Source organism: Pyrus communis, chromosome 1 (genome assembly GCF_963583255.1).
Source record: "Pyrus communis chromosome 1, drPyrComm1.1, whole genome shotgun sequence".
In the NCBI taxonomy this organism is placed as follows: domain Eukaryota; kingdom Viridiplantae; phylum Streptophyta; class Magnoliopsida; order Rosales; family Rosaceae; genus Pyrus; species Pyrus communis.
In genome coordinates this window covers 42,075,001-42,102,664 of record NC_084803.1, presented here as the reverse complement: position 1 = coordinate 42,102,664, position 27,664 = coordinate 42,075,001, and the positions used below count along the sequence as shown (strand labels likewise).

The window sequence follows — 27,664 nt, the reverse complement described above, 5'->3', positions numbered from 1 at the left end:
TTCTTCAAGATATCCTTGAGGCGGCCGAATTCACCGGCAAGTGAGGACGGTAATCTTACATAGAAACATTATGCTCAGTGAAGTGACAACCTAGAGCTTCACCAGGTCCTTGTTTGCTTGTGCTTTGGTATGAAACTGATTCTACATTCTCGAGAACGATTTCGTAGCAGGGAATTGATGCTCACCACTGTAACCATATGTTAACTGAAATTGTGGGAGAGTTTGTTGAGGATGAGGATATGCAGAGGGGGTATGTACAAACCACCGTAGTCCGTTTGATTCGGTTTGATTCAGTTTCGATCAATACCATCATTAAACCCAAACCAAACTATTATTATCGGTTGATTCGGTGTGTTTAAACCTATTTCTCTTACATCAATAAAAAAATATCCAATATTTCAAGAGTTTTAATTTTCTAAACATCCATACATCTCACACATTCTATAATATGTTAATATGCGTACGATTAGACATTCAAATAATCTATAATATTTTCACATGTGTAAAATAAGAATAATGATAATTAAAAAATATAGAGTCCACATCCCACATCGCCCAGGGGAGTGATCCTTATATGTATATTCCAATCCCTACCTAGCACGAGGCCTTTTGGGAGCTCACTGGCTTCGGGTTCCGTATGAACTCCGAAGTTAAGCGAGAAGGGGGCTAGAGCAATCCCATGATGGGTGACCCACTGGGAAGTTGCTCGTGAGTTCCCAAAAAACAAAACCGTGAGGGAATGGTAAGCCCAAAGCGGACAATATCGTGCTACGGTGGTGGAGCGGGCTCGGGAAGTGGTCCGCCCTGAGCCGGGATGTGACAGTCCGTTTCAGTTTGGTTTTAGTCAATTTCAAAAGTATAAAAATAAATTGACATAAAAGCGAATGATTTTAAATTTAATTGACCCTTTTTCTTGATCAATATCAAACCAAACCAACCAAAACAGTTCAGATTGATCGGTTTGAATGGTTTGGTCAATTTGAGACTCACCCCAAACGAAACAAAAAACGGATTAAAAAATTTAAATAAAAATAAAAATTATTATTAGTAATTCAAAAATTTCATTTAATACTTTAAACATTTTTATAATTAAAAAGAAAAATATAATTATGAGGTGGGTAGAATATGATTTGCCGGTACACTGTTGCTCTATTTGAACCAATTTATTTGCTAAACATACCCACCCGATTTTATTATGTTAGAGAAAAAATAAAATAAATTTGCCAAACATACCCCTTTCCTTTCCCCGCAGCAACTGAAAGCCGTCTCGCTCCCACCTCCTTTGGCAGTCTTCACTCACTCTTCTCTGGCTCCCCCTCCCGCCCTCCGCCAGCAAGGTATCAGGGAAATTTTGAACTCCATTTTCTTGTCTAATTTTCTCGGGAAAATCTGGGTGCTTTCCCGAGAAAGTTTTTGAATTGCTCTGTTTGCAAATGTTTTAGGTTTGATAGACTTTGATTTACGTTGGATAAGGATAAACACAAATCCATATACACTCATCAATTTGAACATTACTATTCGACACAGGCAGAAGATGGCATTAAGGCAAATGCTATTCAACACCAGATCAATGTTTTCGACACCGGGGTTGGCCAGATTCTCCACCAAATCAAACCCTTACCTAGGTAACCCCAAATTTTGGTCGAGTTTTCCATTTTTTTCTTGGCTCACAGAAAATGGATAGGGAAGAAATTTCTGGGTTATGTGCATTTGTTGATTTGCACTTGTTCAAATGTTAAAAAAAAATTCTAGTTAAGTAGCTATGTTGGTGTTTGATGCCGGAAAAAGTGGAAAGAAATGGGAAAAGAAATCTAGGGTTAGTTTTTGTAATGCTTTTAATTTAGGCTTTGATAGAAATAAATATGCTTTTTATTTGATTAATGCTTGTTGGGTGGTTTCGAAGGAGCCGTTGAGTCAGAAGTTTAGAATACTGGATGGTGGTAAAAATGGGTACGTCTGGTGCTGCTTATTATTTGGGGTATTTGGTCATAAAGGAATCAACAGATATTTGAAGATGCTGGGGGATTGGAAATGGCGGAGGTGTGGGAAAAGGTCAAGTTTCGGGAACTCTATGGACTCCTGTATTCCGTTTTTAAAGGATACACATCTATCGACCATTATACTACCCTAAACCCATACAGGTATTTGAAGATTGTAGGGGATTGGAAATGGTGGAGGTGTGGGAAAAGGGTCAAGTATTGAGCAACGTTATGGGCTTTTGTATCTCTTATTTTTAGGAATATACCTCTATCGACCATTATACTAGCTTGGATGCTAGGCTGCAGTGTCTTGATGTTTTAGTTTACTTATAGATTACTTGTGCATTACTTGTTCACTTAGATGTACAGCTTTTTTTTGAAATAAATCTTCTCTTTTCGAAAAAAATATATAGAAGTGAAAAACTTTATTGGTCACTTCTCCACAAACGGTAAAAGGAATGGTTACTGAGGTTTGTTATGCTTGTGTTGCCACAGTTGTCTGGTTGCTGGGAAAGTTGGGGGATGTAAACAGTGTCAAGTCAAATGTTGTGTTTTATTATTCAATGTTTCTTCTTTGTAACTATCTATTTTTATGAGGAAATGTTCTCTACTCCTGGAAATTGAACTTCTTTGAAATTGAGGCTCTGTTGAATAGTGGATTTAATTTAGTGGGAAACATCAAAATTGGGTTTGCATGGTTTTTTTTCATTCTTTTTTTCTTGCAGTGAAGGTTGGGATCCCAGAGTTTTTGAATGGCATTGGCAATGGAGTGGAATCCCATGTAACCAAGCTTGAGTCTGAGATCGGAGACTTCCAAAAGTTGCTTGTCATTCGTACTCTCAGGCTGAAGAAACTTGGTGTCCCTTGCAAACATGTAAGCAATCTCTTAGTCTAACACTCGTCGTATGGTTTAATAACTGTATTATTCAGCACCAGCTGGGCATTAACACAGTAAAGTATCTGTTTTTTTTTATCAGTTCTCGTAATTTAGGAATGTATAGGTGCAGTACCTACTTAGCAGCTGTAAAGTTTCTGTCTTGCTGATTAATGGGTGTGGAACGAAAACCGTGTCTCCCTTTCTTTAAAAAAGGAATAAATTTCAAGGATTTGAAAGTTGCAAACTTGGTGTTCATTTCATGGTGAAAATAATTTCACTACTTCACGTGGATTTGTATTTTAAAATTTGATAGCTGGATTCTTTTGCAGAGGAAGCTCATCTTGAAATACACTCACAAATATAGGCTAGGACTCTGGAGGCCTCGAGCTCAGCCCGTCAAAGCCTAGTTAGTTTAGGAGTATCGCGTCCTTTACACTGATTTTGTCTGCCGCAAAATGCGACTGTCGGATACTTGATGTACTGAGATTTGAAAGAAGAGTTTTACTTGCTTGTTATAGTCGTCCGTCTCCTTTATTTAATTTATAATGTAGTTAATTGGTTTAGTGTCTGATATACTGGATGTTCAGTTTCATAATGCACCTAGCCAGTTGAATATAACAATAAATTTTTAGCAAATTTAATTACGTATTACTCTTCATATCTCTCATTCGTGTGGAACTCGTACGTAGAATCCCATTCGTATGTGTAAGTAATGTGATCTACCAATTTGCGATACATGTATCATGAATATCTGCATTACTGAAAGTTAAGCTCCGAGTGTTCTTCAATTGAAGCGATGCAATTGGACCATGTTTTACGATACTGAGGCAGTTGGAGCATGTCTCGTAGTATCAACGTTGCATTCGAAACTGGACATTCATAAGAACATATTGACGCTCATATGTTTCGATGCCCACGCCGTTCGACGTAACGAGTTGTAACTGAAACGGTCACAACCAATCTCACAAGCTTGCAAACTTATAAATTTTCATATCTTTGAACTCTCAAGGAAGGAGAGCACCCAAAAACCCTACAGATGGTGACAATTTCTCGATTTAAACCCTAATCCCCCTAACAAAACCCTACTAGGATAAGTACTCCAAAGGCTTGTACACCAAGGAAACCAAAACAGGAAACGTCACACTTGAGCGACCAAAACACAATGTTTGATATGACAGTGTACTTGAGCTCTCAACATGACAGATTGAGAAACTAGAAATTTCATACGGTAGTAGACTTCCACCAAAAAACCGTAAATTTTGAGTTCTTATTTCCAACAATCTCCAACTTGATGAAAAATGTATTGGCCGCCACTTCAAATCAAGAAGTTGAGTTAATCAAAAAGCTCAAGAGGATGATCGGCTAAAATTAAGATTTAGGGGAGAAATTGGCTAATTATAAAAGTTCAGGATGGTAATCGATTAAAACTAAAGTTTTGGATGGGGAGGGGGGGGGGGAAATTGACAACTCCTTAGAAGTTGCGAGAGGGAGAATTGATGAATACCTCAACATATAGCAACCCCAAAAATAGTAGGCAAGTTCATAAAAACCAAACCCTACATCTTTAAGAGCAGTTCACTCGTTTTAGGAGGGCCAACGTAAGGCAAGGGCAAGACATGTAAATTGCCTTTGTGCAACTCCATCCGTTGGGCAAGGGTAAAAGCAAGAGCGATCACTATTCACATATATATATTTTTTATTTCTATGTCTTGTAATTGTGTTTAAGTGTGAACTTTATAAGTTTGTTTTTTGAAATAAAACTCCCAAAAATGTAACTCTTACCATATTGTCCATACCACGTTTGTATCATATCTCCAAATAAGGTAAGACTCACATGTGTTGGTGGGCCTTACCTTTTATTAGAGAGATGATACAAATATGGTATGAAAAATGTGGTAAGTGTATCATTACTCTGAAGCTTCTTGTTTAACTCCAAAAATTTAATTTCTAATACAAAGCAAAGCATAGCATTACAACTAGTACAATATTAAAACAATATTATTCTCGGTAGCCTACAACCTAAGACATACAATGCTTAGTGCTAGGGCATCCAACGCATGGCACAATTTTGTATTTTAAAGTATGCTTCACAATTTTCCAACGTTTGTGCTCTTGTGAATGATGTATTGTTGTTATGAAGATTAAATCACATTTGTGCTTTCTATTACCTCATTGCTAGATTATCGCCACTTCGATAAATTGCCTCCGCTTTTGTGAGGACTTCTTGCCAATACGAAGATTCCTTTGTCCTGGATGTGCCTTGAATCTACTTGACAAATTGTGTATGAATCTTCTTTCACATTTGTTGCACCCTCATCTCATTTTTCGTGATCGGTTCATGAATAACACACACCTAACTCTCAAGCAAAGCAACGTCCTGATCGACCAAATTGCCTTCTCACTCCTTTTTTTTTTTTGGTAAAGAATGGATTTGGAAAGTGGAAAACAAATATAGAAATTTGTAGTAAAACTAAATGTTGAGTTGTGAAGTGGGGAATAAGGAAGAGGGTTGAGTATTTATAGTATAATAAATATATTCTTAATTTTTTTTACCATTGTATTATTCCTGACCATTGATTTCCCAACTCAGCTAAAATCTGATGCACCAACACGTGACACGTGGCACAATGGTAACTTTTAAAAAAAAAATTCTACCGTTGGAAATTCAACAGTCTCACATAATCATACGAATCGACGTGAGAATCCAACTACATCGCATGCCAGAATCCATGTTGTACATTTGAAGGAGGTTAACCCCCTTACTTCTCGTATGTTACAATCCTCTTCCCCCTGAGCCCCTATTTCTCCTCAGTCCACATAGCCAAAATGTAGAACTGGTGTGAACAATTCATCAAGGAAGAAAGGACTCACTGCTTGTTGGTAGTAGAGCTGCTGCAACGGGCCCCACGACAACAAAAATTGTCTGTCCAAGTGCCGAGCTCACTTCACGCGTATAATGCACGCAACAGGAAAAAAATAAACGTGGCTGACGTTAATCTTGCCTACTAGTGCAAAATCATATCTAACTTGCTCAAGTTTTTTGGGGGCTTCACATGACCCACCACTTGGCCCTTTAATTTGGATTTGGATCCCATTCGGATCCAAATTGTGAGGATCTTAGGAATCCTCACATCTTATTAATTCATCATGCATTGTGTGGTCAGAATTTATTATTATTTTATTTAAAATTAAACACAAGTTTAGTATTTGACGAAAACTAACTGCACGATATACGATCAACGATTAGGACGTGGGGATCCAGCCAGGATCCTCTTCCCTTCAATTTGGGCCGCTGGAGGTGATTGTTCGGGTTAAATGACATGTTTCAAGCTCTTGTCCTTGCCATTCATCAATACACAGAAGTCTTCGGACTCGTTTGAAAAATAATTTTAAATGAGTGAAATCATTTTTGAAAAAGCACTTTCTAGTAAAAATGCAAGTTAATCATGAAAATTACTTGAAGTGCTTCTTATAAGAAAAACATAATTGATGTTTTTTACATGAAGCACTTGAAATGTATTTAAACAAAAAATATTTTATCTAAAAACGCTTTCAGCAATTTTAAAGCACTTCCCAACCAAGCTCTTAATCTATTTTATAGAGTGAGGATCCTAGCCAGACCTTCTTTGTGAGGATCTTGGGATCTTCAAATCACGTTTGTACATTTATGGTAAAAAATCATTGTAATTTTTTAATTTAAATTTAAATATAAATATAAACAGCATCTGACGAAAATTGATCGTACAATGTACAATAAACGGATGTGATTAAAGGATATCTAAAATTCTTACAAAGAGAATCCAAGAAGAATACTCTCTCTATTTTGTAACACTTGGAGTACTGTTTGAATACCAGACACTTTGAAATCTTATTCCAAAAAAGGCTATGCAATCACAGAACAACATATCATCCTATGACGTGGCGACCAATACACGATTTACCAGAACACCCTTGCACATCCAATAGACCGGCAATATAGCAGTCTCCTCACTCTCCTCACTCACAGCAGAGTCGTCTTCTCCTTCAGTCTACGCTCTCCATCCCCAGCCGAAAACCCAAAAATAATCCCAGACGAGCTTCGTTTTCTGATTCTGTGGATGGTGGATCTATCCAAACCCGTATGCTTCTGAAGGATCCGAACCCGTTCTGTTTCGTTCGGTAACTGCAAAATGAGGATCCGTTTTAAATCTGCGTTTTGTGTTATGATCGTCCTGGTTTGTTTGGGAGCGTCCGGAATCGGTTTAGTTTCGGGTCAGAATCGGAGGCCCAAGAATGTTCAAGCCGCGGTTCGGGCCAAGTGGTCGGGTACTCCATTGCTCCTGGAAGCCGGGTACGCTGCTTTTTTTTCGAAATTTTATGTTTTGATACTTCTGGAATTGATTGTGTCGGTAAAGTTTGAGTTATGAAGTTGTTGGTGATGTCGAAACCGTTATTGTTTTACGCTACTGCGAAGCGGATGCTTTTACAAATTAGGAAGATGATGATTGAGTTGGCGTGCGTTTTGGAAACCATGGAAGGGGCAACGACATGAGGGATGTAATCCCAAAATTGTAAAAGTTTTGTAGGAAGTGAAAAAAACGGAGCGGGTTTCTTTCGGAAGAGAAATGTGAAAGCAAAATTCAATTTATTTTTAGTTGGAGATGGTCAATTTTAAACTAATTTGAACACTTCATTCTAATATAAGTAGAAATGAAATAAAATTTTAATTTGATATAGTTTAGATGACCGAAAAATGATTCCTTTCATTAATAAACTAGCATTGGGGCTGTCCTATTTGTCATACGAGTCAACAGAATGAGCTACTGTATCTTGAAGGGGATGACCGTCTTGAATGTACTTTTATGTTCCATAATAACTTAAAACAAGCACATCAAAGTGCTTCCTCTGAAAGTCTTAAATAACGAGAAATTTGAGGTGGTTTTTGAGTTAGAGAAATAAGTGTGTTGGAACTTGGATGCACATTGGATTTTCTCCATTTGGAAGTTTGGAAGTTTTTTCGGTGGAAAGAGAAGGAGGGTAGTGCTTGGGAGATGTGCTATGATGGTAATTTTCTTGGTGGTATGGGAAGAAAGGAATATGAGGAATTTTGAGAATGTTATCGCTGATGAGATGGAGTACTTTTTTGCGGTTTTTGTGGGCATCTGTAGCTTTGGAGTTCAGAGATCTCTTTTTCTGTCATTTGATCAAATTTGAAGGCTTCTATATTGTAATTCTGTGTTTGTCTTTTGTTTCTTGTTAAAGAAAGAAGTAGCATATATTATGAGTATTGTGATTGTATGATGGTTAGAGCAGAATCATGTTTATGAGATGATTATTCTTTAGATAAGTTAAATTTTGGAGTTCGAATTCTTGATTGCAATCAGCAAATTATTTTCATCTGCTTTTGTAAATATAGTTTATTTCATCTATGGTGCCTTTCCTAAGCTATTATTGGCTTCCTGTTTTTTAATGCAGTGAATTACTATCTAAAGAACAAAAAGACCATTTCTGGGACTTCATTGATGCCTGGCATCATAGTGAGAAGGATGATGCTGAATCTTATACTGCTAAGGGCTGCCTAAAAAAAATTGTAAAGCACGGACTCTCTATTTTAGACAAACCACTGGCATCTTTGTTTGAATTCTCCCTCATGCTGAGATCTACATCTCCAAGATTGGTTCTTTATCGGCAATTAGCTGAGGAGTCTCTGTCTTCTTTTCCTCTGGTTGATGAAACTAATTCAAGCAATGACGGTGGAATTTCTGAAACAAATGAGCTTATGGAAGGTCAAAGGTCAGATCTTTTGAACATTGGTCGAAACCCGAAGAGCCCTAATGGGAAATGTTGTTGGGTGGATACTGGAGGTGCACTGTTCTTTGATCCAGCAGACTTGAAAATTTGGCTTCAAAGTCCAAGAGATTTGTGAGTACTCTCTTGAATTTTGCCTTGTTCTCTGTCTCTAGAAAGAGTATCCATATTGGGAACACTTCCTTACTTTATTTTTCTTGTTTCTCAGTTCTGGAGATTCATTTCAGCAGCCTGAACTTTTCGAATTTGATCACATCCATTTTGATTCAAGTATTGGAAGTCCTGTTGCTGTTCTTTATGGAGCTCTTGGAACTGATTGCTTTAGGGAGTTTCATCTCACCCTAGTTGAAGCTGCAAAAGAGGTTCACATCATGTTATATACTTTATATCCCCTTGGACATTAGATTGATTAATCACACTACAGTAAAGTTTGATTGCTCTTATTTGTTTGAGAAGTCTAAAAATTGGGTATAAATCATATTATAATTGAGGAATACATGAGGGGAGGTGAGTGGGTGAACCATAATAATAGGTGCAGCGAAGTACTGTTAATTCTAGATTGTTAGAAGTTTTTCTGGAAAGACATCCCGAATGGCTACACCTGTTTTTGAGTTGCTTCCAGGTCGTTTTGGGTGGGTGCTATTTAGTTCTGGGAGGATGTTTGGGTGAGGTAAAATATTTGGATACGGTTCAAAGAAGACGGCCTTCTGTCTTTATTTCTGCCCCCTGGTGTTGTGTGTAGGAAGGATTCTGATTACAGATCACTTATTGCTTCATTGAGCTTTGATGTATTCTTTACGGTCACAACTACTCGTGGAGACAGGCTTATAGTCTCCTCTAATATCATGCAATGCTTTGTTGTGCGAGCAATTTAATTTTTTTTGGGATAATATGGAGTTGGCTCGTTTATGGGGATAGGGTCCCTTTTTGGTCTTCTCTGTGGGCATCACTTTAGAAAGTTGTCATTTTCTGTTATTTTATTCGACTGGGTGGCAGCTGTTATGTAATTTTTATGATGTATATTGCATCTCGGTAGCTTAAGATTGGTAGTTCTAGTTCATCGTTTCAGTCGTGGATTTCTTGTTCACATTTCCTGTACTGTGTGACTGTTAATAAAAACACTGTTTCTTAAAAAAAAAAAAGAAAAGAAAAGAAAAGGCAACTATGCCCAGATTCAGGGTAGTAAACACAAGGGAGAGAATTTACTTAATTTGTCAGCTTTTGTTCTTTTTGTTCATTTTCTACTTTTTCCTTTTCAAGAGGATAGGTACTAACTTTTTGTCGTATGATCTCATGATGCTGCTTTATGTTTAGAGTCTTTGTACTGGTTATCTCTTTTATGTTCTGTTATACATGTATTTTTATATGTATTGCTCATATGTAAGAAAGGTGAGTGTTGCATGCATAATTTTTTGCACATATTACAAATCTTTGTTTGCTTGATAATTCTTAGTGTGTGCTTGTATGTAATATATGCAAAATCTTTCTAAAAGATTGGTCCGAAACTTCCAGGGAAAAGCTAAGTATGTTGTTAGACAAGTATTACCTTCTGGCTGTGATGCCAAGATTGACCGTTGTGGTGCTGTTGGTACAAGAGATTCATTAAACTTGGGAGGCTATGGAGTAGAACTTGCTTTGAAGAATATGGAATATAAGGCTATGGATGATAGCGCTATAAAGAAAGGTTAGAATAATTGATTCTAGCTGTTGCTCTTGATTCTTCTGTTGGCTTGTCTTCTCAAGCTTTTGAGGCATGTCCCAGTATCTTAAGGATTTTTGAATGCATAAAACGAAATAGGTATTGAACTGTTTCTTGATTAATAATAATATATATGAAAGAAGTGTGATGACAGTTAAATTGAAAACTTTATAAATCCCAAAATGTGTGAGGCATACACTATCCTTAGTCTTGAAAATCTTATATATGTTTCTGTTTCTAATAACCAAGTAAACCTGATAAACTCAGACCTGTGGTCTTAACAAAAAACGAGATTACGATGGAATGAGTGAATAAAATTGTCTACGAATCAAGCTTTTGAGATAGAATCATGTTTTCCGCTCAGTTTCGAAACCAGTGATACGTTTGCACTTTAAAGCATCGCTACTTTTCCATAAACTATGAGAGTGCAATTGGATTCCACTTGAGCAAGTTACATATAACCATTTTCTTATTTTGTTTCAAGATAGTCAACACTTACTCAGAAAAAATATGAAAACTTTCAACTACTTTAAACAAGTAATACCAATAATTACCAGAGATATAGAAAGTTTGTAAAGCTGCTTAGCCTCCTAAACATGCATGAATGGGTACCTAAGTCATACTGCTGACCAACTTAACCTGAGATCCAGAATTAGTTGCTTACACATGCACACAATATCTTGAGTAGCTCAAGCCTCAACACAACTTGAATATACTCTACTCTCTTTACTCTTCTTCCAAAAATAGGCTTGACTCTCTTTACAAAGAGTCAGTTAAGCTTGAAAATTGCAAATTTCCTGAAATATGAATTGGACACTTTTGAATATTTTCTTTTTCTTCTTTTCTTCACATCTTCATGTTTTTTGTTAGTTTTTTTAATTGCAGGAAACAAATATATGTTTAGTGTGTGTACTCATGTTTAATTGTTCGTAGAATTTTTTTTTTTTGGGTCAAAATATTCCTCAGAAGTACCGGGTTTATGTTACAGGTGTCACATTAGAAGATCCCAGGATTGAAGATCTCAGCCAAGAAGTCAGAGGGTTTATATTCTCCAAAATTCTGGTTTGTTTTCCTTGATATAATAGCACAAGTTATAATAAATTTTATTATTAAAAAGATTCCAAGTTTTAAACATGGACACTCTTACTCTCTTTGGTTTTCACTGGAAAGCTTAATTTTTTTTTACATGAATTTCATTGTATTTTCCCTTTCACTAATGACACAAATTGAGTCCAAGAATTTTCATAAGTCTTAGACTGGGAAAATATCAAAACAAATCCAGAAGAAGAATTTGAAACAGCTTTTGTTTCAATTTCTTTTGTCCTTTGATTATTGGAAACAGAAAGAGGGAATAAATAGAAAAGGGAACAAGAAATTCTTAGGTTTATCTGATTATTACCTGTAGGTTTTGGTTATCTATTCATGATTTTGTTCATATCAGAGATAATACGAACTTGATCAGGAATAGATGAGTTTCCAAACTGAGTATGAAATTTAGTTGCAGTTCACATTAGAATTTTTTTGTTTGTTTTTTTGTTTTTTTTGTTTTTTTTAAATTAATTTGAAAACTGGTTTTTCTTCTACTTTCTTTTTTCTATTTTAAAATACATAAATAAACAAAAAAAGAAATCTGACATAACTAACTACCCATGTTTGAATGTTTTGAATTTAAAGTTTTCTTGGCATTTACCATTTTATCCCAGTAATTAAATTGTCTATCATTTGGATTCCAAGTTAGGGAAGGGCAATTTTAGGCATTATGAATGTTTCACCCTTTTTGCCTCTTAACTTTATATATACTATATAGAGATAAAAGGGGAATGTTTGTATATGAATTAGTATGCATCTTTATTTTCTGGATGGTATTCTGTACATTTTATTTGAGATACCAATTTATACCATGTTTAACAATCAAATTGTGAATATAATGTCTGGATTTTCATAATCCACAGATATACCATACGTAGATTAATTTAGTTACAGGAAATTATAGGGAAGATGGGTTGGAAGGGTTACTGGACCCAACTAATATTAAACAAAAGAAAATAGTGGACACATTAAAGCTTGTAGTCTTATGATAATATCATTGCTGAAATAACAGGAATCCAGTTTTGTATTTTTTCCTGTGGGGGTTATTTTCAGGGTATGACTAACAAATCACTAAAATACGTGGAAAGAATTTGAACTAAACTTATTCCAAGAATTTGAAGCCCTCTTCAAAAAGTTTGATTAATAAATCATGTGGTTGTCAGAATTAAGGAAATATGATTAGTTTTGTGATTAAAGCTAGAGCAATGATTGGAATGAAACATTAGAAGTCAGATGTTTGATTGGAATGAAACATTATAAGTCAGATATTAGAAGGTAGGCATCTTTAAAAAGACCAATTGCCATCTGGGTTAGCATTAAAGTTTTGTCGAGTTGTTTTGATGCATCTCTGTGAGTGTGTGCTCACTTGCCATGATCTGATGGTATTATTAACAATGTCAGTTGTGATAAGAATGGAGTTATTGTAGTTTGTGGATAATGAATAATTTTGAAGCCAGGATGACATTATTTGCTCCGTTCACTTTGCAGGAACGCAAACCTGAACTCAGTTCAGAGATAATGGCATTCAGGGATTATCTTTTGTCATCAACAATATCTGACACACTTGATGTTTGGGAACTAAAAGGTATCTGCAAATTAAGGCTTTTCTCCTGATTTTGATGAACTACAGTATCCTTATGGTTTTCCGTTCAACAGATTTAGGACATCAAACTGCACAGAGGATAGTTCAAGCCTCTGATCCTTTGCAAGCAATGCAGGAAATTAATCAAAATTTTCCGAGCATCGTCTCTTCCTTATCTCGCATGAAGGTAAAGAATTTATTTGCACGGTTGAGTTTGATTGAATCTTAAAGTAATGTCTCTTCCTTATATAAGTTTTTAAAATATTTCAGAATAGATATTTTTATTATTGCTATTGTCATCTATTTACTGATCGTTTTCTTGCAGCTCAATGATTCAGTTAAAGATGAAATAAGTGCAAACCAGAGAATGATCCCACCTGGCAAGTCCTTAATGGCTCTGAATGGTGCTTTACTCAATATTGACGATATTGACCTTTATCTGTAATGCTTTTGCTCTCACTGAATTTCTTTTCATCTTTTGACACCAACAGTTTATAGTATCACCTAGTGGTGAACTGGTGATACATGTGGTTGTTTGTCATTACCAATTTAGAAAGTGCTCAACATTTCTGTTGTTCATTTGACACTCATTCAAGTGTGTACAAGTTTAATGCTCAACTTTGTTCTACCTCTGACTTTGCATTTCTTTAATATTCTCTTAGGTTGTTTGATTTGGTTCATCAGGATTTATCATTGGCTGATCAGTTTTCAAAGTTGAAGGTAGGCATTCAATCTTAGCTATGATTAGCTGGAAGAGTGTACATGATGGGCTAATGTGGCCAAGTTAGTAAATGACCTGTTCACTCCATCAAATGAAATGCTAACCTTGAATTTTTGAATTCACCCAATGTTATAGTTTTAAATATGTGTACTTTGACCCCATTCCCTCTCTGTTTTTATTTTGCTTTATAAATTACTTGTCTTTTAGAAGCAATTTTTTTGGTTGCGAAATGTGATTAAGAGAAACAACTTTTAGATTAAAATTTCGTTAACAGGTGACCTTAGTTATGCATATGACCTGACACCATCATTAATCTTCATTGTTCAATCACTTGATTACCTTTGAATAGAGTACACTGGGAACCCTTGGTTTTGTATGCCAATAGTTTTTATTTTTTATGCTTAAAAATATTTACCATGGTCCAGGGTGAGATGTCAGATGCTCATCCTCTATGAGTTAATTCCGGCTCAGATAATGGATTAGGAATTGGGCTAGGTTGAGCTTGGTCTAAGGTCATTGCATATCTGACTTTTAGTTACTAAGCTCCTGGCCTAGCTCTGTAATCTACTTTCAACTGTGATCTATAATAGCCTTGAACAATGTTATTCAATGCATTTTATCATAGCCTTTAAGTTCTCTGACTTTGTTCTTACTATCAATTATCACAGATTCCTCATGGCACTATACGGAAACTCCTGGCGAGTCTGCCTCCTCCAGAATCTAATATGCTCCGTGTAGATTTTCGTTCAGATCATGTTCAGTATCTGAATAACATAGAAGAAGATGATATGTATAGACGATGGAGGAGTAATCTAAATGAGGTGGATATATCGCTTCTTTCAGCATTTTTCTTTCTCAGTTTTGGATGGCATTGAATTTCCATGATTTTCTGGAAATATGATCCCTACAATTTATTTTGTGTAGATTTTGATGCCAGTCTTCCCCGGTCAGCTACGTTATATTCGCAAAAACCTTTTCCATGCAGTTTCTGTTATTGATCCATCAACTGTTTGTGGTCTTCAGGTGAGGTTTATGTTTCTTTACCAAGTTATATGTGATATTCATGCTTCATGTTATTTTGCTGGTTATACTTGTTGATCGTTTTATTATTAAAATCTTGCAGTCCATTGACATGATTTTGTCTCTATACGAGAACAATTTTCCTATGAGATTTGGAGTTGTACTGTATTCTTCAAAGTTCATCAAGCAGATTGAAACTGGGGGCAGTGAAGATGACCATGAAATTGAAGAGGATATGTCCAGCTTGGTAATTTCTTCTATGGCCCTTCTTATTTCATTATTCTTTGTGGGTATTTAATTAAAACTACTCCTTGGCCAGCTTCCATATGTCCCTGCTATCAACTCAAAATACAAAATATTGTTCATGGCTTACAACAGCAATTCTTGAAAATGTTTTTTCTTTGCAGATTATACGTCTCTTTATTTATATAAAGGAGAATCATGGAATTCAAACGGCTTTCCAGTTTTTGAGCAATGTGAGTGTGATCCCATGCTTCTGTCAAATTTTTATTTGTATCAATAACAGAAGTCGTGTTATAAAAATATACGAAAGTTTTTCGCTTAAACCAATTAAAATACGAGAGTGACAAGATGTCCAGAAAGACATAAACAGCAACCGGATAATGAATGTGACCCCCATCCTCAATTTAAAACCTCTATGAAACTCCATAAAATTAACTAATAGCGGCTTTGCAGTTAAGCCATATATCTGAAGACAAAATGTCTAATCTCTAAGGAAACATAGGCCCATAGGGATGACCATAAACAGACTTTCTATCTCAACTCATTTCTTTTGCTGATTGTATGTTCCTCAATGATCGGCCTATTTCTTTCCATGATTGCTCTTCATCTACTTTTCTGCTGTAATGATGTCGCAATATTGTTTTATTGACTATTCTAAAGCAAGCACCTGACCTGATCCTTGTTAAGAACGTTGAAATCCGGTATTTGTTTGTTATTTTTTTTTCTCTGCTGCTTAACTAGACTTACTTTATCCACTATAGCATTTAGGTGCTACATCATCCTTAGAAAAAAAAAGCGACACATTGTATCTTGTACTTAAACACAGTGATATTCTTTTACTGCTGAATAATAATTTTCTATTTTAGTATGTAGCCTCGTTTGAAAATAATTGGGGCCTCATGCTAAACTCATTCAGTGAGAGACCTTAGATAAGGAGAAGTGCCAAATGAAAACCCTTTACTTTTTTATGTTGACTTTCTCTTGTAATTTAAATGATTTCAAATGGTCTCTTTATTTTCCAGTCACTCTCTGGTGTAATGTTGCTTTTCGATATGCGGTGACATTTGTTGATGCTATTTTTGACTTGTAAGACAATGCTGTGGGAAATAATAGTTCATAATTCTCATGCCTAAAGAATGTTATTCTGCTTGATTCTGGACGCATGTCAGATAAACAAATTGTGGATTGATTCTGAAGATTCTGCCGATGATGCTCTTGAAATGCACCACGTGGAAGGAGCATTTATAGAAAGTGTATTGTAAGTGTTTCATAGATTTTATGGTGATATCAATACTTGTATGTTAATGAGGAGGGCCTTGTAAACAAACATACATATTCTTTATTATATTTTCGGGTGATCTGAAATATGTTCTCATTCTCCTTTTCTAGGCCCCAGACAAAATCTCCTCCTCAAGATTTATTGTTAAAGCTGGAGAAGGAGCAAACTTTCAAGGAACTTTCGCAAGAAAGCTCCATGTTTGTCTTTAAGCTGGGTTTGGCTAAGCTCCAGTGTTGCCTGTTGATGAATGGCCTTGTGTTGGAGTCTAATGAGGTGTTGTTTGAGATCTTTTGATAAATCTTCACAATAATAAATCTAATTACCTAAGAGTTAAGTAGAATACTCGAGTACATTATGGCACCCCGATCCCCAGAGCGAAATGGTGATCCCTCCCCCTAATGGGGTCCCAGGAGGGATGATCTATCAGCAGTTGTAATAATTAATATTTCCACCACCATCCAGAATCAATTGCAGGTGACAGCCTGAAGTTCCTAAAACTGAAGCAGTCAATATCTCAATATTGTTGCTCAGAGGATTGTTCAACTTTTAGGCTATCTGACTTTCTGATTAATTTATTAGGGCCCCTTTGATACCCGTTTTGATTTTAGTTTTAGTTTTTGTGCTAGAGATAGAAAGGAAATACATGGGAGAAATGAGGGATATCGAACAATGGAGGAAGGATGGTGGGAGAGACGTAGAAAGAAATTTATAGAGAAGGGCACACAAAATGAAACTAAAAACCAAAACTATTGATGTTATTTTCACTTTCAATATGTATTTTCACTCATCTTTATTTCTTCCCCTCTTCCACACCCTTCTTCATCCATCATTTCCTCCATATACCTTTCTCATATCTGAAGCACAAAAAAGAGAGAACTAAAAACCAAAACCAAAATTGTTATCAAAGCGGCCCTTAGACAATTGGATATGTTTGATCATTTTGAATTCCCTATCTGTTGGGCGACTATAGTTAAACTCAGCTATCATTACACCTCTCTTTATAGGGGATGTGAATTCCCAGATTCAGCTTTAGAAGGCACAATCTCAACATGCAATATGGCTAACATATCAAAATTTGTCATTCTTGCACTTGCAATTTGATTTTGATTTTTACCTGTCAACTTCAGTTTTATCCAATTTATAATATTTGCCTCTAGTTATTTTATTAAGCTACAGTCACATGTTATAAACCATGATTCGTTTTGGTTACATTGATCAGGATTCTCTTATAAATTCCATGAATGATGAGCTACCCAGAATACAGGAGCAAGTGTACTATGGGCATATAAATTCCCGAACAGATGTTCTTGACAAGTTTCTGTCAGAAAGTGGCACTACTCGCTATAATCCACAGGTGGAAGCATTTAACAAAGCTTTTAATCCAAAATTTAGAATAATTAGTTACGGTAATGATAGTCCATGTATCTCAATGGTTTAACATGTAGTGTGGGTTTGTAGATTATTGCTGGTGGAAAGCCAAGGTTCATTTCTCTGCCTACATCTGTTCTTGGAGGGGATGGTGTCTTAAATGATATTAACTATTTGCATTCTCCCGAAAGTAAGCTTTTTTTTTAGGTTGAAAATATTAGTTCACACGTACTGTTTTGCTCAGTTAATTATAACACGTGGTTTATTTTGATTGCACCCAGCTATGGATGATTTGAAGCCTGTGACCCATCTTCTAGCTGTTAATATCGCATCAAAGAAAGGGATGAAGCTGCTTCATGAAGGCTTACAATATCTGGTTAAGTTTTGGACTGTGATACTAATCTCACATGAATTCTTCAAATTTATATTAAGCGTTTGCTGTCATCATTTCACTCTAAATCTAAACATGTTCATCACTATTATCATAATTATTACGTTGCTTTATGTTTTATATTTATTCTTTTTACTCTTAATTCAGATAGAAGCGTCCAATCGCGCTCGAGTAGGTGTGCTTTTCAGTGTGAATCAGGATGCTGATGTCTCTAGTCATCTTTTTGTGAAGGTGTTTGAAATCACTGCATCCTCGTATAGGTTTGTATTCGTATCGAACCTTAATGGGTTATCTGTCAATGGATGCATAACTCATATTAAATTTTCATTGACTTATTGTGCAGCCATAAGAAAAATGTGTTAGATTTCTTGGATCAGATGTGCTCATTCTATGAACATGATTATTTGCTTGCATCATCTAAGGGTGCCGAAAGCACTCAAGAATTTATAGATAAAGTGTGCGAATTGGCTGAGGCTAATGGGTTATCATCAAAGGCCTACAGATTTTCCCTTTCTGAATTTTCTGATGAGAAATTGAGAAAATCTATGAATAAGGTATGCATTTATCTGTATGCTTTGGCTTTTGTTTTTTTTTTTTCCTTTAAATGTAAGTTTACTACTGTCACCAGATGTCTACTGTTCTGATAAAAACTGGCTTGCTAGAGGTCCTCACGAATAGTTCTATGAATTCTCTCTGATCAAACCGTGGTTATCTATTGTGAGAAAGTTCTTATGACAGCTGTTTATGATGGTTTCCAGGTATCCCAATTTTTGTACAGGCAGCTTGGCCTTGAATCTGGTGTTAATGCAGTCATTACTAATGGAAGGGTAAGTCTTCTTAGTAGACATTCTACTTAGTTGAATGTCATATTAAATGTTATTTCAACTCTTTTAAATAAATAAGATTTGTTTGTTGGAAAGAGACTCTAAGAAAAAACTTGGAGTACTTGGATCTAACAGAAGACCTGGCACAGAACCGAGTGCAATGGCATTCTAGGATTCATACAGCCGACCCCACTTAGTGGGATAAGGCTTTGTTGTTGTTGTTTGCATGACAATCCGTTCCTTTGATCACTGTTGCTTTGTTTATTTGAAGTTAAAGATAGTCTAGAGATTTAGTATTTTTAAATGATTATCTTTGCATTAAGTTCCCCAATCTTGGCAGTTATGCCTTTATTAATGAATCATTATCCGATAGGTGACAGTTGTAAATGATGGTGGCACATTCTTGAGCCATGATTTACGTCTTCTAGAGTCTCTAGAGTTTGCCCAGAGAATAAAGCACATTGTGGAAATTATTGAGGAAGTGAAGTGGGAGGATATGGATCCTGACATCCTAACAAGGTTTGTTAGTTTTAACACTTATTTTCTATAGCCGTACAATGTGCACTACTGACTACAACAGCTTAAAATTCTCTTTTTTCCACCCGTCTTCTATGTATTTGGAAGATCCATCCTCCGTTGTAAATACATTAGGGTAAAAAGAACTGTCCATATTACTGTTCTTATTGGGAGTGAATAATGATATTGATAGGGTCAGTAGAGGCCACTGATCTATCTGTAAATCCGGACTCGACTGTCTTATAAGCACCTGTATTCATCGTATTATGTGTTAAAATGATTCATTAATAAAATGATTTCACGTTTTTTATACTGATCAATTTGTCCATAAATATTTCTGTAAATTCAAGTCATCAGAAGTTGTATCAACAGCACTACTTTCATTTTTGAACAGGGGATTGGTGGCTATTTTTCTGTGATATTTTTTCTTCACTAGAGTTTTCTTTCTTGAAATTGATGTTGATCTTATATGTTGGCTGTATTCTTTTTTATTTGTGGAAAGACTGATGGTGATTTTTAAAATGATTCGTGCAGCAAATTCATTAGTGATACTATAATGTCTGTGTCATCTTCCATGGCTATGCGGGATCGAAGTTCTGAAAGTGCCCGCTTTGAAGTTTTGAGTGCACAATATAGGTAAACAGATAATTGGTTCTTTGAGTGGATGTATATATGTGGAAACTACAACTATATGGCTCATTATCATTCATTTTCACTGTACTTTGTAGACAGTTTTGATATTATTGTTTGATATCCAATATTAATAGAAAAGCACTGATGTGTTCTTCAGCGACGATTCTCCTGGATACCTTGGGGTATATAAATTATCCATTGTTTGATGTTGTGTGCAAATTCATTTAATTATTCATGGTTAAGAGAAGGTCATTGTTATTGCTTGTTGAGATTATTGTCACGGATAGGTCTAAGTTATGTGATTTTGATGTCCTTTTATATCTTACACTTATTTTTTCTTTATTCTTTGCAGTGCCATTGTTTTGAACAATGAAAATGCTAGTATTCATATTGATGCAGTTATTGATCCTTTAAGTCCATTTGGGCAAAAGCTATCATCAATTCTACGAGTCCTGTGGAAATACACACAGCCTAGCATGAGGATTGTACTAAATCCTTTGGTGAGTTACTTTTTGCTTCGTTGCTTGTACGTCATTTATGTGATACATGATCACCTTTACCTCTTCGGTGTTTCTTTCCATTTAAGTCGTTGCCATCTTTTCTACTCCATTTTGTCTGTCTGCAATAAAATTTGTTTCTTTTCCACAAAAAATAGATTACTTAATATGGAATGAACCACCCTTTTTGGGTCCACCTCATAATGTGATTTCTTGATCCAAACCATTCTTTTTCAGTTAGCTATTTGCTTATCATCTTAACTTTTTCAGTGTTTTATCAAATTCTCCAATGCTATTCATATGAAATATTGACTTCCGAGTTTTCTATTTATATAGAATACTCGAGCAAGACAGCACACTTTTTCTGCCTTTACCCAGGTCTCCATAGCAGATAAAAGGATTCAACAAATTTCCTTGTCATAATCTTTCCTTCTGTTATAGTTTCTTCTCAAAAAAAAATAATGACGCCAATTTATTTTGACTATTACATAACTTCACTTTGTTCTGGATAGACTTCAAATTACAATAATTAAAAAGAGGTGTAGGTTCACTAGATTAAGGAAAAGAAGAGTAGTAAGACACTTCTAAATAAAACATAGTATCAGAATTTATTTATTTATGTTGGCGCTGTCTTTTGAGGTTTGACCTATTTTCATAAGTCATGATGTGGTATTACCTGTTTCACATTGAATTTTGAGTTCTACAAGTAATAACAAGGCTGTTATTTGATGTTTCACTGGGTATCTATATGTCGGTACGACTGTTTATAACCCACAAACACTATTTTTCAATTTCCATCAGTAAACCAAAGAGTCTGTAGTAAGTTTGCAGTTTACAAACACTATTTTTCAATTTCCATCAGTAAACCAAATAGTCTGTAGTAAGTTTGCAGTTTACTTACTACTCTGAAAGTACTTTGTAAAATCATTTGCAGGTGTAAATGTTTCTCATTGCACTTGCTACTACAGTACTATACTCTTAATACTTTCCACATTCTAACAATTGAATTCATGGCAGAGTTCTCTTGTTGATCTTCCTCTGAAGAATTACTACAGATACGTCCTACCAACAGTGGTAAGTCAGATGAATGTTTTGTTATAGCCCCAAAACTGTTGTCTCCATTGGAATGTAGACTCCGGTTTCACACTCTCAGTTGTGTCATATTTGCAGGATGATTTCAGCAGCACTGACTACACAATAAATGGGCCAAAAGCCTTTTTTGCAAACATGCCACTGTCCAAAACACTCACAATGAATCTTGATGTTCCTGATCCATGGCTAGTTGAGCCTGTTATTGCAGTGTGAGTTTCATCATTAACAAAGTTTGTAGTTGTCAAATATTCTTTCATTAGCTCTGCTTTGAACTATGTTACGTTATGAGTCACACTTTTTGTGCTTTGCCTTTGCTAAATTTGTTTTTAATTATACACAGCCATGACTTGGATAATATTTTGCTTGAGAATCTTGGTGAGACACGAACATTACAAGCCGTGTTTGAACTTGAAGCTCTTGTTCTTACTGGTATGATTGATTTGCTTTTTGTTTTTTAGATAAATTGCAACTTTGAACTACCTTGCAATTTTACTCCAAGTTAATGGTGAAGTGAGGGTTACCAACCATGTTGTGATATGCACTGACAAGTCATCTACAGGTCATTGTTCTGAGAAAGGTCACGATCCCCCCAGAGGCCTTCAGTTGATTATTGGTACCAAGAGTACTCCTCACTTGGTTGATACTCTTGTGATGGCCAATCTGGGTTATTGGCAAATGAAAGTGTCTCCTGGCGTTTGGTACTTGCAACTTGCTCCAGGTAGAAGTTCTGAACTTTATTTTCTGAAAGAGGACGGCAACGAAAGTGGGAGCAAAACATTATCCAAACGTATCACCATAGACGATTTACGGGGTAAAGTAGTTCACATGGAAGTAGCAAAGAAAAAGGGAAAGGAGCATGAGAAATTGTTGGTTCCTGATGGCGAAGACAACTCACACGATAATAAGGAGGTGAGTTTTTGCGGTTATTTTGAAATATTATTCTAATGCTTACTAATGTAGTAAGTTAATAACCAAACAAAAATAGTGTTTGTGTGCAGTCACACGCCCTTTCTTTTTGTATTTTTATTTCCTTTCTGTTGTTGTAGGGAAGTAGCTGGAACTCCAACTTCTTGAAATGGGCTTCTGGTTTTATTGGTGGTGGTGAGCAATCTAAAAAGAGTGAAAGTACTTCGGCGGTGAGGAATTTGAGCTCTTCCTTTCTTTACTTGAATTTAACTATAACATGATATCAGTTCCATTTTTTCTCTGGTTGTGATTGAAAAATACTCTCTTATCTGGTTTTGGATAATTATTAGGAGCAAGGAAAGGGTGGACGACATGGAAAAACGATTAATATTTTTTCTATTGCTTCTGGACACCTGTAAGTGCTTTTTCTTTCTTGAATTTATCTGCTTATTTACTTTATGCTTCCTCTAACAGTCTCTTTTGGGGTTGAAATACTGAGTCCGTGATGGCTTCTGCATCATTGTTTTGTTTATCTAGGGTTTTTTTTTTCATTTTCTGCCTTGTATTATAAGCGGACAGTAAAATATCACCTATTGATAATCAAATGCCATAGAGTCATGATGTCGTTGCATATTACTGGAATAATCAAGTACTTGATTCATGTACTAAACTTCATTCTTGTTTGTGTGAACTTTCAGACATTAATGATCAACATGGTGAACTTTTATAAGCCCTATACTCAGGATTTAAGTGTCTGAAAGTTTCTAGATTTTTGATAGAGGGCGTGCCATATGCTATAGTTGAACTTTTAATGTATTGAAATTAATTCTTTATAAAAAGATTTTAGTCCATGCCTTTACATGTTGGATTCAAAATTGTTTTGCACGGATCTCTGAAAAACGTTACGTTTTTGACGTCTTAGTTCCATAACTGAAATAATTTTTCACTTTGACAACTATAGTAATAATAATATGATAAAAATAATAATGATAATGAATAATAACAATCATCATCATGGTAAGACTTTGCCTTCTTTTGATTTATTTGTTAAGCATGCAATCCCTTAATGACTTCCTTGTGGTATGTTTTGGCAGATATGAACGTTTTTTGAAAATCATGATTTTAAGTGTCTTGAAGAATACCCGTCGTCCGGTCAAATTCTGGTTCATAAAGAACTATCTTTCTCCTCAGTTCAAGGTTATTAAATGTTTAAGTTGTAAACTTTTCAAGGTTTTCGTTTACTTGCTGAGAACAAATGAGAGTGCTTAGCATGGATGCTCGGTCGTTATTGTTATATGCAGGATGTCATTCCACCTATGGCTCAAGAATATGGTTTTGAGTATGAACTGATCACCTACAAGTGGCCTACATGGTTGCACAAGCAAAAAGAAAAGCAACGGATTATTTGGGCCTATAAAATCTTGTTCCTTGATGTTATCTTTCCCCTTTCTTTGGAAAAGGTTTGACATTAAATATTTTCTAATTTGACCTGTTGCCTTATTGGGTTTTCATCTTTAGTGATACTCGTACATTTGACATCTACAATGTGTGCCAATATCTGCAGGTCATATTTGTTGACGCAGATCAAATTATTAGGGCAGACATGGGGGAGCTGTATGACATGGATATAAAAGGACGACCGCTTGCATATACTCCATTTTGTGACAACAACAAGGATATGGATGGATATCGGTTTTGGAGACAAGTAGTTACCAATAATGACATTTTCGTTTACTTTTTACTTTCTTTCTATTCTTCTTATGCATCCAGCAACCGTACTTGTTACCATTTTTTAGATCCATGTCTATTAGAAGTCTGAAGGAATAATTTCTTAAATCATATTTCTTTTTAATTCTTTAAGTCTTAAGGAATAATTTCTTAATTCATTATTGATTGCTCACATGTTGTCATTTTTCTGGAACAGGGTTTTTGGAAAGAACATTTACGTGGGAGATCTTACCACATAAGGTAACTACGTACTTTTGTTGACTTGGTTCATAAGCTGGCCATATTTAGTAAATTTATTTGTAGTACATAGCCATTATTAGATGGTTTGATAAATATCCTTCACTACCGGACTTCTCCCTACCCTTAGAAGGATCAATGTGGTGAATTCAACTTATATTGAAAATTTGCGAGTATAGGGAATCGAACTGACAATATATTCTTCTAAATCAGATACCATGATAAACTTATATTAGTTAACCATGGTTTCTAAAGCTAAAGAAAATAATAATTTACATTGAAACAAATAATAATTTACATTGAAACAAAACAATAAAGAAAAACCGCAGGAGTTGACGTGTTGATTTTGTGCAGTGCTTTATATGTTGTCGATTTGAAGAAATTTCGAGAGACTGCAGCAGGAGATAATCTGAGAGTTTTCTATGAGACTCTTAGCAAGGACCCAAACAGTCTATCTAATTTAGACCAGGCAAGTGGTTACGTTTCATGATTCGCAGTTTTGATTGCACTATCTCATATTACTCTTCCAGTTTTGATGCAAGTGAAGCCAGAATTAGTGTTCAGATGTCTGTCTGAATGATTTCTGATTTTCTTTGCATTTTAAGGCACTATAAATTGATCTTTTAGGACACGTTTCTAACAGTACTCTAACAACTGGGGCCCAACATGTGAAACATTTGATTAATTAGGAGGGAAATTTGATTGGTTTGTCATTATTTCCTAAGGCTTTACTATCATAAGGATATAGGCAAACGATTGCTTTAATCTAAAGTATTTCACTGGGGCATAAACTAAAAGAAATTACAACTGACATTCTTCTTATGAATTTGTATTAATCTTATCTATACATGCAAACAACGAAAATGGATCCATGCTTGCTGCCATCGAGTGAAAATAATTTACAAACACAACCCTGATCATTGTGTAAAAACACCGATGGAATATTTTTATTTCACTCGTTCCCTTTTGCACTATCAGCGAGATCTTCTCTCTCTCTCTCTCTCTCTCTCTCTCTCTCTCTCTCTCTCTGGAGGAGATAAAAATGAAAAATCAACAAACTGACATCGGAAAAACATCATTTGGAGGCTCGTTGTAGATTCATATTTCCGTTTTATTTTCATTCATTATGCTAAATGCCATCCTTCACATTTCAGGATCTTCCAAACTATGCTCAACATACAGTACCCATCTTTTCATTACCGCAAGAATGGCTGTGGTGCGAGTCATGGTGCGGTAATGCAACAAAATCCAAGGCAAAAACCATTGATCTCTGCAACAACCCCATGACAAAGGAACCCAAGCTTCAGGTAGATATGTGTTCCTTCGGTTTGTGATTTTCCACTTACTGAGCAGTGAGCTCGCACCTAGACCATGTTATATCATTGTTTTTTCTGAATATCGTCGAGTCTTGCAGGGCGCCAGAAGAATAGTTTCTGAATGGCCAGATCTTGATTTGGAGGCAAGGCAATTCACTGCAAAGATCTTAGGTGAAGAACTGGACATCCAAGAGCCTGCACCACTTCCTAATGAATCAGAGAAATCAGTGACCGGCAGTCCGGAGGAGGATCTTGAATCTAAGGCAGAGTTGTGAATATAACACACACTATGGTTCAATTCCAGTAGAGCAATTATTCAAAAGATCCGAGGTAACAGGTACACTTGCCACACAATTTGACCTCAGGGCGACGGCCCTTACAAACTCTGTACCTGTATGCTAAACAAGAGATTTCGGCTAATCAGCAGGAAGATAATGTAATATCGGTAAATGGAGGCTTTACAGGCTTTCTATGTCATTGCAATAGCAACTGAGACTCGTTCGGGCTTATTAATTATTAGCCCACGATACGCTTGAGAAAAAGAGATTTTGTCGAGCTAATTTACCAAGACTTCTTTTGTGAACGTTTGAAATTGGATGGATGACAAGAAAAATGAAAGATGTCTACTTTAGAATGGCTTTTGCTTCTTTAACTAGCTTCAAGATGGTATTTGTAGACAACGAATTTGACATATTTAAGCATTAAACATGTTTATTTTTGCTTTACAACTATATCAAATCGCTTTCTGCGCAATTCAAGTGCTTTTCCAAAGGAGAAAAACAAAACATTCAACAATGGTGATAGGATTTTTACCATACCGCAAAAGGGTTAAGAACACCTATAATACTTGTAAGAATGACAAAGATATTGTAGTATAAATGGTTCTAGCAAGGTCGTTCTCCACAGGGAGCATTAAATAATTTGCACCAAACCAAATTTCAGTTAATTATTGTAAAACAAAGATTTGGAATGATTGATTTTATGATCTAATTTAATAAAAATAAATTTAATTAAAGAGAGTAGAACAATCTACAAGCACTAGGGATCCACCGTCACCCTAACAATCTTATATAGTTCTCCCAATTACTTATGACCTATATATGCATATTTCGAAGGTTAGGTTTTCCTAAAACATGCCTACTTGGACTCCCAAAATAGAGCGTCTATCAAACATGCAATCCGTCTGTGATATTCAGATCAAATCTAAAAATGCATGAATCATTAAGTTTTGTGAAACCTTTTGAAAAACCATGCAACCCTTAAGACGTGATATTCTTCCCAAGTGAACTTGCACATATTAGCCACAAAAAGCCTTCGTCAATTTCAGGGACTGACCTTCGATCAAAATTGCATCAAAATGGTTGCGAATCATCAAGACATTTAGATAGTTTAAACCAATGATTTTCAAAAACCTGCGTGCATATTATCACAAGCAACTTGAAAAGAAACTACATATTCTTACTAAGACTCGTGGCCTCAACCCCTAGCAAAAAGGGAATTAATTACACATATTCATAATAAAAATCACAAAGTTCTTTATTGAAACAATAAAAGATCGAAAACACCTTGAATATAAAAGTTTGAAAGTCTCTACGCTTGACCAATGTCCTCTTTCAATATCGCACAGAGAAGAAGAGGACATAAAATAACCGCGCACTACTTTTTTATTCTATCGCCAGAAAATTTGGTAGAAAAATCTCAAATGTTGACACGAACACGCCAAGGGACACACAATTTCTTCCAATTTGAATCACTCCAAAATTTATCTGTTTGATCACGTTTTGCTCCAGAGTAAGTTGAATGTCCTATATTGAAAATATAAAATAAAGTATCAAAATTCTACTAAAATAATTACCAAAATATATTAAGAATAAGGTAAA

General features: G+C 35.5%; 2 protein-coding genes across 2 annotated transcripts; both read left to right on the top strand.

Moving 5' to 3' along the window:
- The first annotated feature begins 1,231 nt into the window (after positions 1-1,231).
- On the top strand, positions 1,232-3,477 carry LOC137715153 (uncharacterized). Its single transcript, XM_068454390.1, has 4 exons — positions 1,232-1,337; positions 1,528-1,625; positions 2,705-2,853; positions 3,186-3,477. The coding sequence occupies exons 2-4, from the start codon at positions 1,535-1,537 to the stop codon at positions 3,261-3,263; spliced, it is 318 nt and encodes a 105-aa protein (XP_068310491.1). The 5' UTR covers positions 1,232-1,337; positions 1,528-1,534; the 3' UTR covers positions 3,264-3,477.
- A 3,344-nt stretch (positions 3,478-6,821) lies between these two features.
- LOC137712361 (UDP-glucose:glycoprotein glucosyltransferase-like) lies at positions 6,822-26,503 on the top strand. Its single transcript, XM_068451453.1, has 37 exons — positions 6,822-7,186; positions 8,311-8,757; positions 8,852-9,005; positions 10,156-10,327; positions 11,331-11,404; positions 12,920-13,016; positions 13,088-13,200; positions 13,339-13,454; positions 13,676-13,733; positions 14,403-14,555; positions 14,659-14,757; positions 14,858-15,001; positions 15,162-15,230; positions 16,167-16,255; positions 16,387-16,549; positions 17,496-17,630; positions 17,735-17,834; positions 17,926-18,020; positions 18,183-18,295; positions 18,379-18,589; positions 18,794-18,862; positions 19,233-19,378; positions 19,910-20,011; positions 20,361-20,508; positions 21,523-21,579; positions 21,676-21,806; positions 21,938-22,026; positions 22,157-22,506; positions 22,644-22,733; positions 22,854-22,918; positions 23,598-23,700; positions 23,805-23,963; positions 24,068-24,208; positions 24,428-24,471; positions 24,823-24,937; positions 25,623-25,775; positions 25,883-26,503. The coding sequence occupies exons 1-37, from the start codon at positions 7,026-7,028 to the stop codon at positions 26,057-26,059; spliced, it is 4,902 nt and encodes a 1,633-aa protein (XP_068307554.1). The 5' UTR covers positions 6,822-7,025; the 3' UTR covers positions 26,060-26,503.
- The last annotated feature ends 1,161 nt before the right edge of the window (positions 26,504-27,664 follow it).